The following is a 15,174-nucleotide window of genomic DNA, read 5'->3' on the forward strand; positions in this document are numbered from 1 at the left end:
AATTTCAGTAAGTAGCTTTTTCTCAATCATAAATATATATATAAATATATATATATATATATATATATATATATATATATATATATATATATATATATATATATACGTATATATATATATATATATACGTATATATATATATATATATATATATATATATATATATATATATATATATATATATATATATATATATAAAGGGGTGGAAGAAAGCTGTTCCCGTATTCAGTCTATATTTTCTATCCCTGAATCGTTTTTGGGTCTAAAAGCAAGTGCCCGTGTTTAACGACAACAAATTATGCTGCGACACAATCAGCTCTTTCACTAGTCAGAGCGCTGATCAGGGATTCAGACATTTTATACCAGAGGTTCATTCATTCATTCATCTTCTACCGCTTATCCGAACTACCTCGGGTCCCGGGGAGCCTGTGCCTATCTCAGGCGTCATCGGGCATCAAGGCAGGATACACACTGGACGGAGTGCCAACCCATCGCAGGGCACACACACACACTCTCATTCACTCACTCACACACTCACACACTAGGGACAATTTTCCAGAGATGCCAATCAACCTACCATGCATGTCTTTGGACCGGGGGAGGAAACCGGAGTACCCGGAGGAAACCCCCGAGGCACGGGGAGAACATGCAAACTCCACACACACAAGGCGGAGGCGGGAATCGAACCCCCAACCCTGGAGGTGTGAGGCGAACGTGCTAACCACTAAGCCACCGTGCCCCCTTAAAACAAACAAACAAACAAACAAACAAACAAACAAAAAGCAGATTAGCTAGAATAGCTAGTCTACAATCCAGCTTGACACACCTACTGGTGCTAAACACGTGACACGGGTACAGAGCTGAATGAGACGCAGTCTTAGACTCAAAAAACAACAAAACAAAGAACAGAAAATTTAAAAAACAATCAAACAAAAAAAAACTACAAGCAGGACTTGAACAAATCATCTCAGTCTGTAACCTGACTCTGAAAAACCAGAAACTTTCCACACACAGGAAGTTTTTGACTCAAGGCGGCGACTCTTAGGCGAGGAATCGGCTCTGGATGAAGGACAAACGCACAATTCAAACACTTTGGAACTTTTATTTTTGATTTTTCAGATTAACAGCATTACAAAAGTACAGGTTTGTCTGTATTAAACAAAAGTGGTGCAGTCTAAACGAGAGCGTGAGGTAGACCGTACCCTAGATCTTTGTTTTTGCCCTGATGTCTACAGCACCCTGTCGTCCTGTCCGCCGTTAATCCGCTGCTAATGTGATTTACGGAGGCTGCTAACTTCCTCTTCACAGGCTCTTTATGACCTGCGGGGTGTTGAGACGTGTCGGAGCACACACACGTTTACGAACCAAAGCTCATTAACGTGAACCTCGAGGCAGAAGTAAAACTCACAGACAGCACACGTGCACAGCTACAGTAAAGGTGTCAGTAATACAGTTACTGTGTGTTACCATAGAAACAACAGGTTTATGTTAGGATAAAGATTTATATTTATGCACAGAATAAATAAGAAAAAAATGTAAATCTCTAACGTATTTATGTCTAATGTATTTACATGGTCATTGCTCATAAAACAGCTTTATACTTTTAAAAACTTTTAAAAACTTTCAAAGTCACCATGTCTTGGGAAACCGAGTCAGTTTTTACGTTTCATGGTGCGAGTCAGAATCCGATTAACAAGGACACTGTGGCTCCAAACAGCAGCACGCAACTGTAAGTATGCCCCCTGCTGGCCGCTCCGGTGTAGTACTCCATATCGGTCTCGTTCCTGAACCCTGTGCCATTATCATATCGGACGTGCCCTACTCCATACCCGTAACCACCATACCCACCATACCCCCCATGACCGTATCCGTATCTGGGTCGGGACATGGAGCCGAGCCCGTGTCCGATCATCATGCCTCCGGCCGCGCCGGCTGCCGCCGCTCCTGCCATTTTTCCTGTGCTCGATCCTGATGAGGAGCTTCCTCCGTTGGCATGCGGCACTTTATAGTGGTGTTCTCTGCCAACGCTTCCTACTCTGTGAACTCCACCACCTCTAATGGCTCCTCCTCCGGCCTTTCCGATGCCACCCCAACGACCACCTATGCCTCCAAAACCCCGGCGAGACAGAACGTCAGGGCACAGCGTCACAAGGAGCAGCACGCAGGTCAAGACCAGAACATTCTGAGAGCATGATGGAAAAAAACTTCTGTGGAGAGACAGAAGGTCAAAGATGAAATAGCAGCAAAACATCTAATGCATATTTTATATTTCACAACTGATCACCATGACCTCGTCAATCATTCAGGGTATCTGTAGAGACACACCTACCTCCCTGCGAATCAAGACGAGCCGAAGACTAATCTATAACTAAATCTAAACTCAGCTCTATATCAGAATCAGAATCAGATTTATCGGCCAAGTGTATTGACACACACAAGGAATTTGGTTCCAGCTGTTTGGGACGCTCAAAAGTACAGACATAAATAACACTATACTATACAGTACAAACTGTACAAGAAAACGATGCAGATGATGAGATACAATATAGACAGAATGAGTATTAAATATGAATATAGAATGAATAAAATATAGAAAATATGAATATAGAATATGATCAGTTATGTACATAAAGTGTGAGAAGTGTAAATAACAATATTGTGCAATATTATGCTTTTTGCGCAATATACAGCAGCAGTAGTGTGTGTGTAACGTACACAGATGATGTGATGACTGACAGTTCTGATAATGCAGTACTTATAGATATGAAGCAGTGAATATAATTATGGTGAGTTGTTGATCAGGGTGATTGTCTGTGGAAAGAAACTGTTCCTGTGTCTGGCAGTTTGGGTAAACAAAGCTCTGTAGCACCTGCCACAAGGGAGGAGCTGAAATGAGGTTGTGTCCAGGGTGTGAAGGGTCAGTGGTGATTTTTTCCTGCCCGGTTTCTGGTTCTTGTGTCGTACAAGTCCTGGGGAGTGGGCAGGGGGGCGCCAATTATTTTTTCTGATGTTTTTACTGCGTTGCAGTCTGTTCCTGTCCTGTTTTGTTGCTGCACCAATCCAAATGGTCCAATCCAATGACTGCAGTGTAGAACAGCATCAACAGCTCCTGTGGCATCCTCGGCTGGGCCTTTTTGATGATAGAGTTTATGTTGCACTCCCATATATCACCATGGCAACGAAATAGTCACGAACACGTCACGTCACGACAGGAAATACCACAGAAATCTCGCTGCACTTTTGCAGGAAGTCTCAAGCGTGTCAGGCTTTTAAGGTCCAAAACAGGTTCTCTGATCAGCACATGGTTTTAAATCACGTCCCGCTTTCGTAACAGTCCGCATCTCTCTGCAGCATTTGCATCACAGCGGAGCTGGAAAATGAACATATTTTTGAAAAAAGTGGAGTATCCCTTCAAGATAGCTGCTCTACTAAGAAAAAATCCGCCAACTCGTTGTGTGGCAATAAAAGCACTGTGACTTTGATCAACAATGCAAGAGTACATTCACAATTTATAACATTAGCCCAACATTATCCTATAACCACTGAGTTTGAGTTAATTAACATAAAAGGAAATCTCAAGTTTGACAAAACGTATGATGCTTTTGAAGACGTGAATAGCCCTTAACACACTTAAGTAAAGTTGGCCTCATATTCACAGATTCAAGATTCCCGAGTCAATAACTCCTGAATTAAACGCTGTTACTACACAAATAACACCTTATTTTTATCGTAGTAATGTAGAGACGCAGCTACAGCCAAATTTTCCTCAAAAAAAGGAGGACAAAATACATAAGTCTACTTAATACATAAGCGGTGGACAAAATACATAAGTCTCTATGTGCAGACGGCTGAGAAACAGATTCCAAGGGACCGTCTGCAAAGTGCAAAACCCGAAAAGCGAATACTATAAAAACAGTCAATAACCTGACTGTAATACACTGTACTGTCACCAGCTCACACATCACTGATGTCCTGATAGTTATACTACAACACTTTCTTTCTAACCTGCCACTGATTAACATAGCAGTTTTTAAAAAATATTTCTCAATCTAACATTAGCCTTCCTGAGGAAATATTCGGCCCGGCGGTTATGATATACCGTAAACAGTTAAGCATGTTTCAGTATTGAAACATGCTTAACTGCTATTAAATGCTATTAAAGTTGACGTTAATTAAACATGCTAATTAGCAACGTTAACAAGCAGACGTTAGCCTGGCCATCACGTTAGCCAGATATCAGGTACGGCTTGTTTGTTTGGATGTTTGTTTGTTTGTTTAATGTACTTCGTTTTAGCGGGTTTTTGATTATTGATTATTTATTATTGTTTTTTACGTTATTGCGTTAGACGCGGTGCTTGGATGGCACACGATGCTGTTTTTATTAAGTGATTTAAAAACTCTTTTATCCCAGTGTCGGTGAAGCTGTTAAATAGGGGAAGGACATAGTTGCTATTTTATGTATTCAATATCCTGTGAATTGTATCTGTCTAATGTATGTTCTGTATGATTGCAGCAGGGGTGATGGCCCAAGACAAATTTCCCTACTGGGGACAATAAAAGTTTACCTTACCTTACCTTACCTTACCTTATGATAACTAATGTTGAATCACATTGACATTGTGGCTTTACTGAATAACTATTAATTTAACTTACCTCAATGTGCTTCTTCAGGTTGGACGGGGAGTTTTTGAATGCCAAATTTTCTGTGCTTTTCGGTAGGCATAAGAGGCACTTCATCCGGTAGGAAGAATCTTTCATACCCATGTAAAGAAACATTTCTTGCAAATACGGGCACGGGTGTATAACCTCTTCACCCTGTTCACCATTATCATCGTTGTGGTCATCCTCGATAACGCGAGGTCCTCCAGTATAGGTGCTTTCATGGCGGTTTCAGTTGTGCTTCCTCCTCCTTTGGCAACATTACACTGAAATAGAGCGTGCGGAGCTGCGTAATACAATCTAGGAGCAGTGATTCACCAAACCTCCCTTATTGCAGTCGCACACATTTCTTCTGATTTTATTTTGTAGTAACGAGTAACGAAGACGCTTAGTGGAAATATAACAGAGTAAAAGTAGACATTTTATCTAGGAAATGTAGTGGAGTAAAAGTGAAAGTTGACATAAATTTAAATAGCGAAGTAAAGTACAGATACGTGAAATTTCTACTTAAGTACAGTAACGAAGTATTTGTACTCCGTTACATTACAACACTGCCCCCCCACACACAAACACACACACGTACAGAAATGTGAAAGTGATCCATAGCAACTATTACACATGTTAAACACTTCAAATTGGAAACGTTTGTGTTTTCACACGTCACACAGACGAAACACTTCATCTCTGTCTTCTGAACACGACGTGTTAATACAACTCGGCCGTTATAAAGGTGACAGATGATAGAAGTAGAACTTGACACCATTGTGTTAATGGCAGAGGTGGGAGTAAGTCACACATGTGCAAGTCACAAGTAAGTCTCAAGTCTTAACCTTCAAGTCTCAAGCAAGTCCGAGTCATTTTTTGTGAGAGTCAAGTCAAGTCAAGTCACTGCTATATGTCAAGCAATTCAAGTCAAGTCGTAGCTTGAGTCAAAAAAGTCACTGGCAAGTCATACAGATGTTTGATGATTTAACTAAATGTATATATTAAACAAAGTTAAATCTACAGTATTTATGGACTATGAGAGTTTTATTTGCACTAAAAAATGATTATATGCATTTATTTTTAAAAGGTGTCCACATACAGGTGAGTTGTAAATAAAATAAAATCTAAAAATGAATAAAAATCAAAACTACAAAGAATAAGATGTAAATGTAACCGAATTAAGGCCAACATAAAAGCATGAAAAGTTTCAATATGCCTCAAACATGGCAGAAGACCATGGAAAAGTAGATATAAAAAAGTGCAATGGTTTCTATGCAACCAAATGGCATTTTTTGAACAGGCATTCCCTTTTAATGGGACATGAACACATCCTTAAATTAGATCCTTCCTTTTTAACAACAGAATAACAACAACAATCAATCACGTCAACCAAAAAATGTAAATTATTGAATCACACAAACCTTGAAGTGAATTAACTATTGGAGGGGGGGGAGAGAGAGAGAGAGAGAGAGAGAGAGAGAGAGAGAGAGAGAGAGAGAGAGATGATTGGAGTGAGTGTAATTTATTAATATTAAAGGGATAGTTCACCTAAAAATTAAAATTCTGTCATCTTTTTCTCACCCTCATGATGTTCATGAGCCCCATTCACTTCCATAGTGGGAAAAAAGAATACTATAGAAGTGAATGGGGCTCATGAATGGTTTGGTTACAAACATTCCTCAAAATATCTACATGTGTGTTCATCAAAACAAAGAATTTTCATTTTTGGGTGAACTATCCCTTTAAATTGAATGTGTGTGTGTGTGTGTGTGTGTGTGTGTGTGTGTGTGTGTGTGTGTGTGTGTGTGTGTGTGTGTGCGCGTGCGAGACAAGAATATGACTGTGCTTGCAACTCAGAGATTTTTATTTTTGTATTTATGTTTTTTATATATAATGTGCATCCCCATAAAAAATCCATACGCTTTTCACCCAAAGCTTAACACTGAAGACCGATTATAAGAGCTATTGCAAAAAAGCTGACATTTCCACATAAACATAAACAGTGACCAACCATTTACACTACATTGCGCTTGCAAAAAATTTAATTTGATAGAACTTTGTCACTCAATTGTGAGCGATGTGGTCGCATACCGCTGTTCTTCTCTTCTCATCTTGCACAAAATCCTTGACTCACGTCACAAGTAAGTCTCAAGTCATGAATGTCAAGTCAAAGTCAAGTCGAGTCTTTTTTTAATATTTGTCAAGCAAGTCTCAAATGTGCGACTTAAGTCCGACTCGAGTCAAGTCATATGACTCAAGTCCCCCATCTCTGGTTAATGGGGTCAACAAGTTTAACCCTTCTTCTTCTTCTGACTCGTGTGTGTGTACCTGAGCTGCCCCCGAATGGAGCGAAAACCCAGACATAACAAAACATAACGTCCACCGGTAGAACGCAAACGGATTTATGAGACGTAAAACAGCTTTATATCTTTTCACCATGTCAGGAAAGTGAACAGTCTCCAGTTTAGCAGTTTAATCATCATATATGATATTAGTAGTTCATTAATATAATTACATTTTAGGATAAAACTTACTAGGATAAAAGTTACCATTTGTTAACGTTTTTAAGTAAAAGATACATCTTTATGATTAGAAAAATCCTAAAGGTTTGTAATTACATATTAATAAGTACATTGTGACCGTTATTTGTTGGAGTCGTTATCCAACTGATCCTGTTTTTACCTCTGCAATGTGCCTTTGTCTGTTTTTATACATACCAGTGTGAAATATGGTGACATAAGCACTAAACTATCAGTGTTTCTGACTAGCAAAACTTTTAAAAACCAAAGTCACCATGTCTTGGGAAACGGAGTCAGTTTTTACGTTTCAGGGTGCGAGTCAGAATCCGATTAACAAGGACACTGTGGCTCCAAACAGCAGCACGCAACTGTACGTATGCCCCCTGCTGGCCGCTCCGGTGTAGTACTCCATATCGGTCTCGTTCCTGAACCCTGCACCATTATCATATCGGACGTGTCCGTTCTCGTGTCCTCCGGCGTACCTCGGGTACCCGTGCCCTCCTCCATACCCGTAACCACCATACCCACCATACCCCCCATGACCGTATCCGTATCCGGGTCGGGACATGGAGCCGAGCCCGTGTCCGATCATCATGCCTCCGACCGCGCCGGCTGCTGCCGCTCCTGCCATTTTTCCTGCGCTCGATCCTGATGAGGAGCTTCCTCCGTTGGCATGCGGCACTTTATAGTGGTGTCCTCCGCTAAGGCCACCTACTCTGTGAGCTCCTCCACCTCCCCAGGCTCCTCCTCCTCCTCCGGCCTTTCCGATGCCACCCCAACGACCACCTATGCCTCCAAAACCCCGGCGAGACAGAACGTCAGGGCACAGCGTCACAAGGAGCAGCACGCAGGTCAAGACCAGAACATTCTGAGAGAGCATGATGGAAAAAAACTTCTGTGGAGAGACAGAAGGTCAAAGATGAAATAGCAGCAAAACATCTAATGCATATTTTATATTTCACAACTGATCACCATGACCTCGTCAATCATTCAGGGTATCTGTAGAGACACACCTACTTCCCTACAGGGCGAACGACAAGAGGACTCTGTGAGAAGGAGACGGCTGAGACGCTGATATTTCTCACTTCTCACTAAGTGGCATTAAAGCTTATGGACTTTATGGGCTATTTTAGCTTAAGCGAATCAAGACGAGCCGAAGACTAATCTATAAGTCTGACGTGCATCGAGGTCACACGCGTTTCGGACGCTTTAATAAAACTCAGCTCTATATCACCATAGCAACGAAATACCACAGAAATCTTGCAGAAAGTCTCAAGCATGTCAGGCTTTTAAGGTCCAAAACAGGTTCTCTGATCAGCACATGGTTTTAAATCACGTCCCGCTTTCGTAACAGTCCGATTAGCCATAATCGCATTCGCATCACGGACTTCTTCACACCTTCACAGCACGATCTAACACCTGAACCATAAAAAAACCCTGACGTGTTTATGAGCCGGTGATGTCATTCTAAGGTGACAAAAAAGTACACGACACACTGATTTCATGTAAAATAAACACCGCATTTGTTCAGAAAACAAAACTTGGACAGAATCTTGAGTAAGTAAGGAGTAGTTTATACCAGATTATAAACGAGGTCATTTATTTTACCTGCAGAACCCTGGTAAACCCTGAAGTGAGAAGTCCTTTGACTGTTCAGGTCTGCTGTCTGGATGGAGTGGGACACTCGCACAGCAGCAGAGCGATTTAAACACACACACACACACACACACACACACACACACACACACACACACACACGTACACGCTCACATTAATCTCTCATCCCTGATTGGTTGTGTGCCTCAGGTCTGCACCTTATCCTGGATCTTCTCTATTATGAGTCAGAGTACTATAACCCCACCCCTCACCCCACCCCTCACCCCACCCCACCCCACACACACTCACACAGACTTGTGAGTGATCCATAGTAACTATTACATATGTTAAACACCTCAAATTGGAAACGTTTGTGTTTTCACACGTCACACAGACGAAACACTTCGTCTCTGTCTTCTGAACACGACGTGTTAATACAACTCGGCCGTTATAAAGGTGACAGATGACAGAAGTAGAACTTGACACCACAGTGTTAATGGGGTCAACAAGTTTAACCCTTCTTCTTCTTCTGACTCGTGTGTGTACCTGAGCTGCCCCCGAATGGAGCGAAAACCCAGACATAACAAAACATAACGTCCACCGGTAGAACGGAAACGGATTTATGAGACGTTTTCACTCGGTTTAAACACACGAATGATTGGGAGTCTGTGAGTCTGATCTCAAATGAGTCTGGATTCTGTTGTCTTTAAGTGTGAGACGTGTGTTCGTCCCTCTGTTGATAATTTTAATGTTTGAAGATAAACACCTTCTAACACACATCTTTTAAAGCTTTTTAGATGAACAAACACTTGGAGCATCTCAGAGAACAGAAATGGGTTTAATATCAACATTTACATTTGTGTGGAAAAAAATAACCTTTGTTTCTTTTGGGACTTTTCTATAAAGATATCACCCCTAATATTGTAGATAAAAACAGAATACTGAAGAAACTACACCATTGTGGAGTGAGACACGAGACGTTCAGTCATCAACATGGACATGACAAAAACAGGAGAAAATTCTATTTTATGGCATCTAAGAGACAGTGTGTTCCGTCTTGGCACTAAATTTAAATAAACTTGACCTTTTCCTCGACCGGTGAACCGGTGGGGTGGAAGGAGGTGAGCAAAACATTTATACACTCACTCACTCTCTCATTCATTTTCTACCGCTTATCCGAACTACCTCGGGTCACAGGGAGCCTGTGCCTATCTCAGGCGTCATCGGGCATCAAGGCAGGATACACCCTGGACGGAGTGCCAACCCATCGCAGGGCACACACACACACACTCTCATTCACTCACGCAATCACACACTACGGACAATTTTCCAGAGATGCCAATCAACCTACCATGCATGTCTTTGGACCGGGGGAGGAAACCGGAGTACCCGGAGGAAACCCCCGAGGCACGGGGAGAACATGTAAACTCCACACACACAAGGCGGAGGCGAAAATCAAACCCCAACCCTGGAGGTGTGAGGCGAACGTGCTAACCGCTAACCCACCATGCCCCCCTAACATTTATACAAATACATGTAAAAAAAAAAAAAATCTATATGAAGGGTGCCAATACTTTTGGAGCTAGTTGGATGCCAGTTAAATGTTTACCGGACTACGAACGCTGCACTCGGCACTTATGATCAGAATAAAAAAAATCAAACGGAAGGAAGGCGACTCCATTGGTTTTGTTTTACAATTCTGTTTAATTTTGTCAGCATTCTGTCAGAACAGCTGGAGTGAAGACAGAAATCATCCACGACACAGGACGGAGATTTAGAGTAAAAAATAAAACAATTTAAAATCAAACAAGGATAAAAATATTACAAATTCAGTCTCACAAAAAGCACACACACACACACACACACACACTTCACAACCACAGTCTTCACACTGTGCACCGAGCACACACACACACATCCATAGTCTTTATACACACACCGAGCACACACACTAACAATCTTCACACACTCTTCACACACCCACAGATCCCCACACACACACTCTTCACACCCATCCTAACCACAATTTTCACACACACACACACATACACACACATTTATCTTGTGCTTTAAATATCGGCGTGCAAGACGTTCAGCTTCCCAACAACAGCTACATCCTAAACATTAACACAGATTGAGATTGTTTAGCTAAACATGGCTGTTTCATAAGTGTGTGTGTATGTATGTGTTTGTGTTCTATTAATATTGTGCTTCTTTTTTTAAATTATTATTATTATTATTGAGTCCTTACATGAAAAAAACTGACTTCAGTTTATCGAATGTGCTTTTCTACATAGTGCCTTTAGGGGTCGACAACATGCTCTGCGTCTCGATACTGTTTTCCCCACACGCCCTCGTCCACTTCCTCTCAGAGGAACCCAGAGACGAGGGACGTCGTTTCGAGCCTCATGTTTATTACATGGCGTCAGTTACTGAAAATTCAGAACATTTAAACGAAAAAAAAAAACACAAAACTATTTAATTATCGATTATGGGATATTTAGAAAATATAACTATATGACAGTTGACTTGATTACTTTGCTAGCTTGCTAATTCACACACCCTTTTACACTGATTTAGCTAGTCAGCTAATGTTACCTAAATAAATTTCTGGCCGTATTTTTGGGTTTAAAAATCTAACTAAATCAAAGAGTTTGCTTTTGTTCACACATCTTTATGTTCATGTGTTTGACTCTGCTTTATTTTCCAGATAGCAAGCAAATTTTTCTCAGCTGTCTGCTTAGCGTTGTGCATCAACAAAGCAGGAACACAACTATTATTATTTACCAATTTTCTATACTGTAGTTAGCATAGATTTCTTAGCTACACAGCAAGCTAGCTTATTTGAAACGTTCCGAGTTGTAAGCAGGTTGACGAGGGCGTGTTTTGAAAACTCTTTCGAAATGTAGATAAAGATTTGACGAACATCTTCTCAGACTTAATACCCTGAATCTTCTAAAGCCCTGAACACATCGCAGTCAGTCATAATGTTAAGAACATCAGAATCGTCCTGTGTGACTTAAACAGGTTTACGTTTCACACAGTCGTCAGGTAACAAGTACAGTCGCTCCATACAACTGAAAATACAGGCTTTAGGTTTAGGTGAGTCGTGTGAAGATGGACTACACGTGTGGAGAAGGCGGGTTGATCTCAGGCTCTTCTGCAGGGACACGACGAGCACATCAGGGACGTGAGGACTGAGGGACGGACGAGAGTCGGAGACTCTCCTTCACATGGAGGTGGAACCATCCGGTAAACACTGCAACTGCTTCTCCATTATGACGCGCAGGTACTTATATCTACAGAGAGAGAGAAAGAGAATGGCAGAGAGAGAGAGAATGGCAGAGAGAGAGAGAGAGAAAGAGAATGGCAGAGAGAGAGAGAGAGAGAATGGCAGAGAGAGAGAGAGAGAGAGAGAGAGAGAGAGAGAGAGAGAGAGAAAGAGAATGGCAGAGAGAGAGAGAGAGAGAGAGAGAGAGAGAGAGAGAGAAAGAGAATGGCAGAGAGAGAGAGAGAGAGGTGTGATGTTTATTTTTCCATTGTCCAATTCCAATTACGTATTAAGATTCAGATTAAATATTAAACAAACCAATTAAGTGTGGTGTTTATTTCCAGAAGCTGATTTTAGACAGTACACACACTCTCACGCGCACACTCACACGGACGCGCACACTCACACGCACACACATTCAGCCTCACACAAAGACACACACTCAGACACCCTATGAGATAAATAGAAGCTGCTCTGAATAAGGGCATCTCAAAAGCCAAAAAACTAACAACGTTTGTGTGTAAACAAATGAAAACTAGAGTATTTTAGGTGTGTGTGTGTGTGTGTGTCTGTGAGGTGAAAGTTACCTGTGTTTGAGCTTCTGCACCTCTCGATCTTCCTCCTCTTTCAGTTTGGTGATGAAACTCTGAAGCACAGGCATCTCAAACTTGATGTACTGCGCCACCTATTGAACAGAAAAGCATGTGTCTGTACAGCAGAGCGCTACATCCAACACGGGGTGTGTGTGTGTGTGTGTGTGTGTGTGTGTGTGTGTCTCCAGTACGAGTGCTTTGTCTCAGTCATAAAATCTATGGGAATTTTTTCTGTAACATGACACGCAGAGCAAGAACTTACATCATACGTGACCTCCTCACCGAGGTCCTGCTCCATCAGGAAGATCCTGCAGACCTGTTCACATGGACCTTGAAGGATCCTCAGCACCAGGGGATGATCTGTGGGCTTGAGTTTAACTCGCTCTGAAACACACACCAAGAGATGATGGTCAATCTCCAGGTTTCTGTGTGTGTGTGTGTGTGTGTGTGTGTGAGTGAGAGAGAGACTGACCTCCACTAGCGTGTACAATGTAGAGTGCAAAATCATCAGGACTGTTCTCAATCTTAAACTTGTTGAGTAAAACACGCAGCACCTGCGGCGTCGTCATACAGCTGTTTATCCGCACGTTAGTGACGGAGCCGTACGCAGGAGTGAACACCGCCGTCTGAGAGAGAGAGAGAGAGAGAGAGAGAATGAGGTAGAAAGAGAGAACCTTTTTTTCTTCCTGTTGTTTCGGATGACAAAATCGTGTCACACGTCGACACAAAAGCACACGTTCGTTTCAGTCACCTTGTGGTTGTAAAAGTGGCCGTTGATGGAGAAACGGTGCCTTCTGATCCGCCGCTGGTCGCTAGGAGACCGTTTGTTACCCCTCCTCAACACACCCGCATCACTTTTGGTCCTCAGGAGCTGAGAGCAGGAGTCTGAGATAGAAAGACACAGAGAGAGACAGAGCATGAGACATACAGTCAGATAGAGAGAGAGACAGGAGAGACACAGACAGGAGAGAGACAGAGCGTGAGTCATACAGTCAGATAGAGAGAGACAGACAGGAGAGAGACAGACAGGAGAGAGACAGAGCGTGAGACATACAGTCGGATAGAGACAGACAGACAGGAGAGAGACAGAGCATGAGACATACAGTCAGATAGAGACAGACAGACAGGAGAGAGACAGAGCATGAGACATACAGTCAGATAGAGAGAGACAGACAGGAGAGACACAGACATGAGAGAGACAGAGCGTGAGACATACAGTCAGATAGAGAGAGACAGACAGGAGAGACACAGACATGAGAGAGACAGAGTGTGAGACATACAGTCAGATAGAGAGAGACAGACAGAAGAGACACAGACAGGAGAGAGACAGAGCATGAGACATACAGTCAGATAGAGAGAGACAGACAGGAGAGACACAGACATGAGAGAGACAGAGCGTGAGACATACAGTCGGATAGAGACAGACAGACAGGAGAGAGACAGAGCATGAGACATACAGTCAGATAGAGACAGACAGACAGGAGAGAGACAGAGCATGAGACATACAGTCAGATAGAGAGAGACAGACAGGAGAGACACAGACAGGAGAGAGACAGAGCGTGAGACATACAGTCAAATAGAGACAGACAGACAGGAGATACACAGAGCGTGAGACATACAGTCAGATAGACATGACTGACATGAATCATATAAAATATTAACAATGGTATAAAACATATTTTAATATATTCTTCGTATGAAGCGTGGTTAGGACGACACCCACCCTCTTCCTCACTTTCGTTCTGCATCATCGTGCTGTTTTCTGATTGGCTCTCAGGCTCGGTCACCTCGATAGAGGGCGGAGCTTGTTTCTGAGCCTCGGCGCTACACAGAGACAGAGAAAAGAGCAGCGTTATTACGAGTAAACTGCATCCTCCTGTTTTCCTGGCGGGTCACAGGATGTGGGTGAATATAGAGCTTGTTTGTGTTTACGTTAACAACACGTCACACTTCCTGGAACTTCCTGCCAAGTTAATCCCAGGAGGAGCTCAAATCATCTGACGACGTGAACTTCATTTCAGTTAAATTTTAAGCTTTAACGTGCGGAAATCCGGCATTTTCTGTCATTATCTTAGTTGCTGCTGTTAGCGTAGCTTATCCTTTGCTCCAGGCAACGACTGAGATGTTTTCTTCAGAATAAAACCCACATTCACTTCAGCAAAACTTCCAAAACTACTTTATTGTTTTTTCAAATAATTCAACCATATATGGTTTTCCCAAACTGGCTCATGTGTAAGTTTTATCTTTCCTTCTCTGCTTTCTTTTTATGCAGAAATATTTTTCTTGGATGGTTTGTGTCCATAAACGCCTCCTGAACAAGTATTATTATTTATGATAAAGATTGTAAGATGGTTTGGGGTCAGAGAGGGAGGGAGAGAGAGACAAAGAGAGAGGGGGGGGGGGGGGGGGGGGGGGGAGGGGGAGAGAGAGGGAATGAGGGAAAAAGAGAGGGGAGAGAGAGAGAGAGAGAGAGAGAGAGAGGGGAAGGAGAGGAAGAGAGAGAGAGAGAGAGAGAGAGAGAGAGGGAGAGAGAGGGAATGAGGGAGAAAGA

At 42.2% G+C, this 15,174-nt stretch overlaps 2 protein-coding genes across 5 annotated transcripts in view; both read right to left on the reverse strand.

Annotated features, from left to right (window-relative positions):
* Positions 1-6,558: 6,558 nt before the first annotated feature.
* On the reverse strand, positions 6,559-8,849 carry prnpa (prion protein a). 3 transcript variants are annotated; one of them, XM_060881855.1, is made up of 2 exons: positions 8,772-8,849; positions 6,559-8,058 (listed from the first exon to the last, which is right to left on the reverse strand). In XM_060881855.1, the coding sequence occupies exon 2, from the start codon at positions 8,041-8,043 to the stop codon at positions 7,483-7,485; it is 561 nt and encodes a 186-aa protein (XP_060737838.1). In that variant the 5' UTR covers positions 8,044-8,058; positions 8,772-8,849; the 3' UTR covers positions 6,559-7,482. The 3 variants fall into 3 exon arrangements, with proteins under 3 accessions (XP_060737838.1, XP_060737839.1, XP_060737837.1); XM_060881856.1 differs by lacking the exon at positions 8,772-8,849 and adding an exon at positions 8,177-8,423; XM_060881854.1 differs by lacking the exon at positions 8,772-8,849 and adding an exon at positions 8,142-8,423.
* Positions 8,850-10,443: 1,594 nt separating this feature from the next.
* Positions 10,444-15,174, reverse strand: part of rassf2a (Ras association domain family member 2a) — a 13,126-nt gene continuing 8,395 nt past the window's right edge. For both annotated transcript variants that reach the window (XM_060881995.1, XM_060881996.1), the window contains exons 5-10: positions 14,347-14,447; positions 13,375-13,508; positions 13,096-13,249; positions 12,886-13,007; positions 12,618-12,715; positions 10,444-12,058 (exon numbers count right to left, since the gene is read on the reverse strand). In XM_060881995.1, coding sequence (XP_060737978.1) covers positions 11,989-12,058; positions 12,618-12,715; positions 12,886-13,007; positions 13,096-13,249; positions 13,375-13,508; positions 14,347-14,447 — 679 coding nt within the window. In that variant the 3' untranslated portion in view covers positions 10,444-11,988. The remainder of the gene's footprint in view (positions 12,059-12,617; positions 12,716-12,885; positions 13,008-13,095; positions 13,250-13,374; positions 13,509-14,346; positions 14,448-15,174) is intronic.

The sequence above is a fragment of the Tachysurus vachellii genome, chromosome 11, assembly GCF_030014155.1.
Source record: "Tachysurus vachellii isolate PV-2020 chromosome 11, HZAU_Pvac_v1, whole genome shotgun sequence".
NCBI classification, from domain to species: domain Eukaryota; kingdom Metazoa; phylum Chordata; class Actinopteri; order Siluriformes; family Bagridae; genus Tachysurus; species Tachysurus vachellii.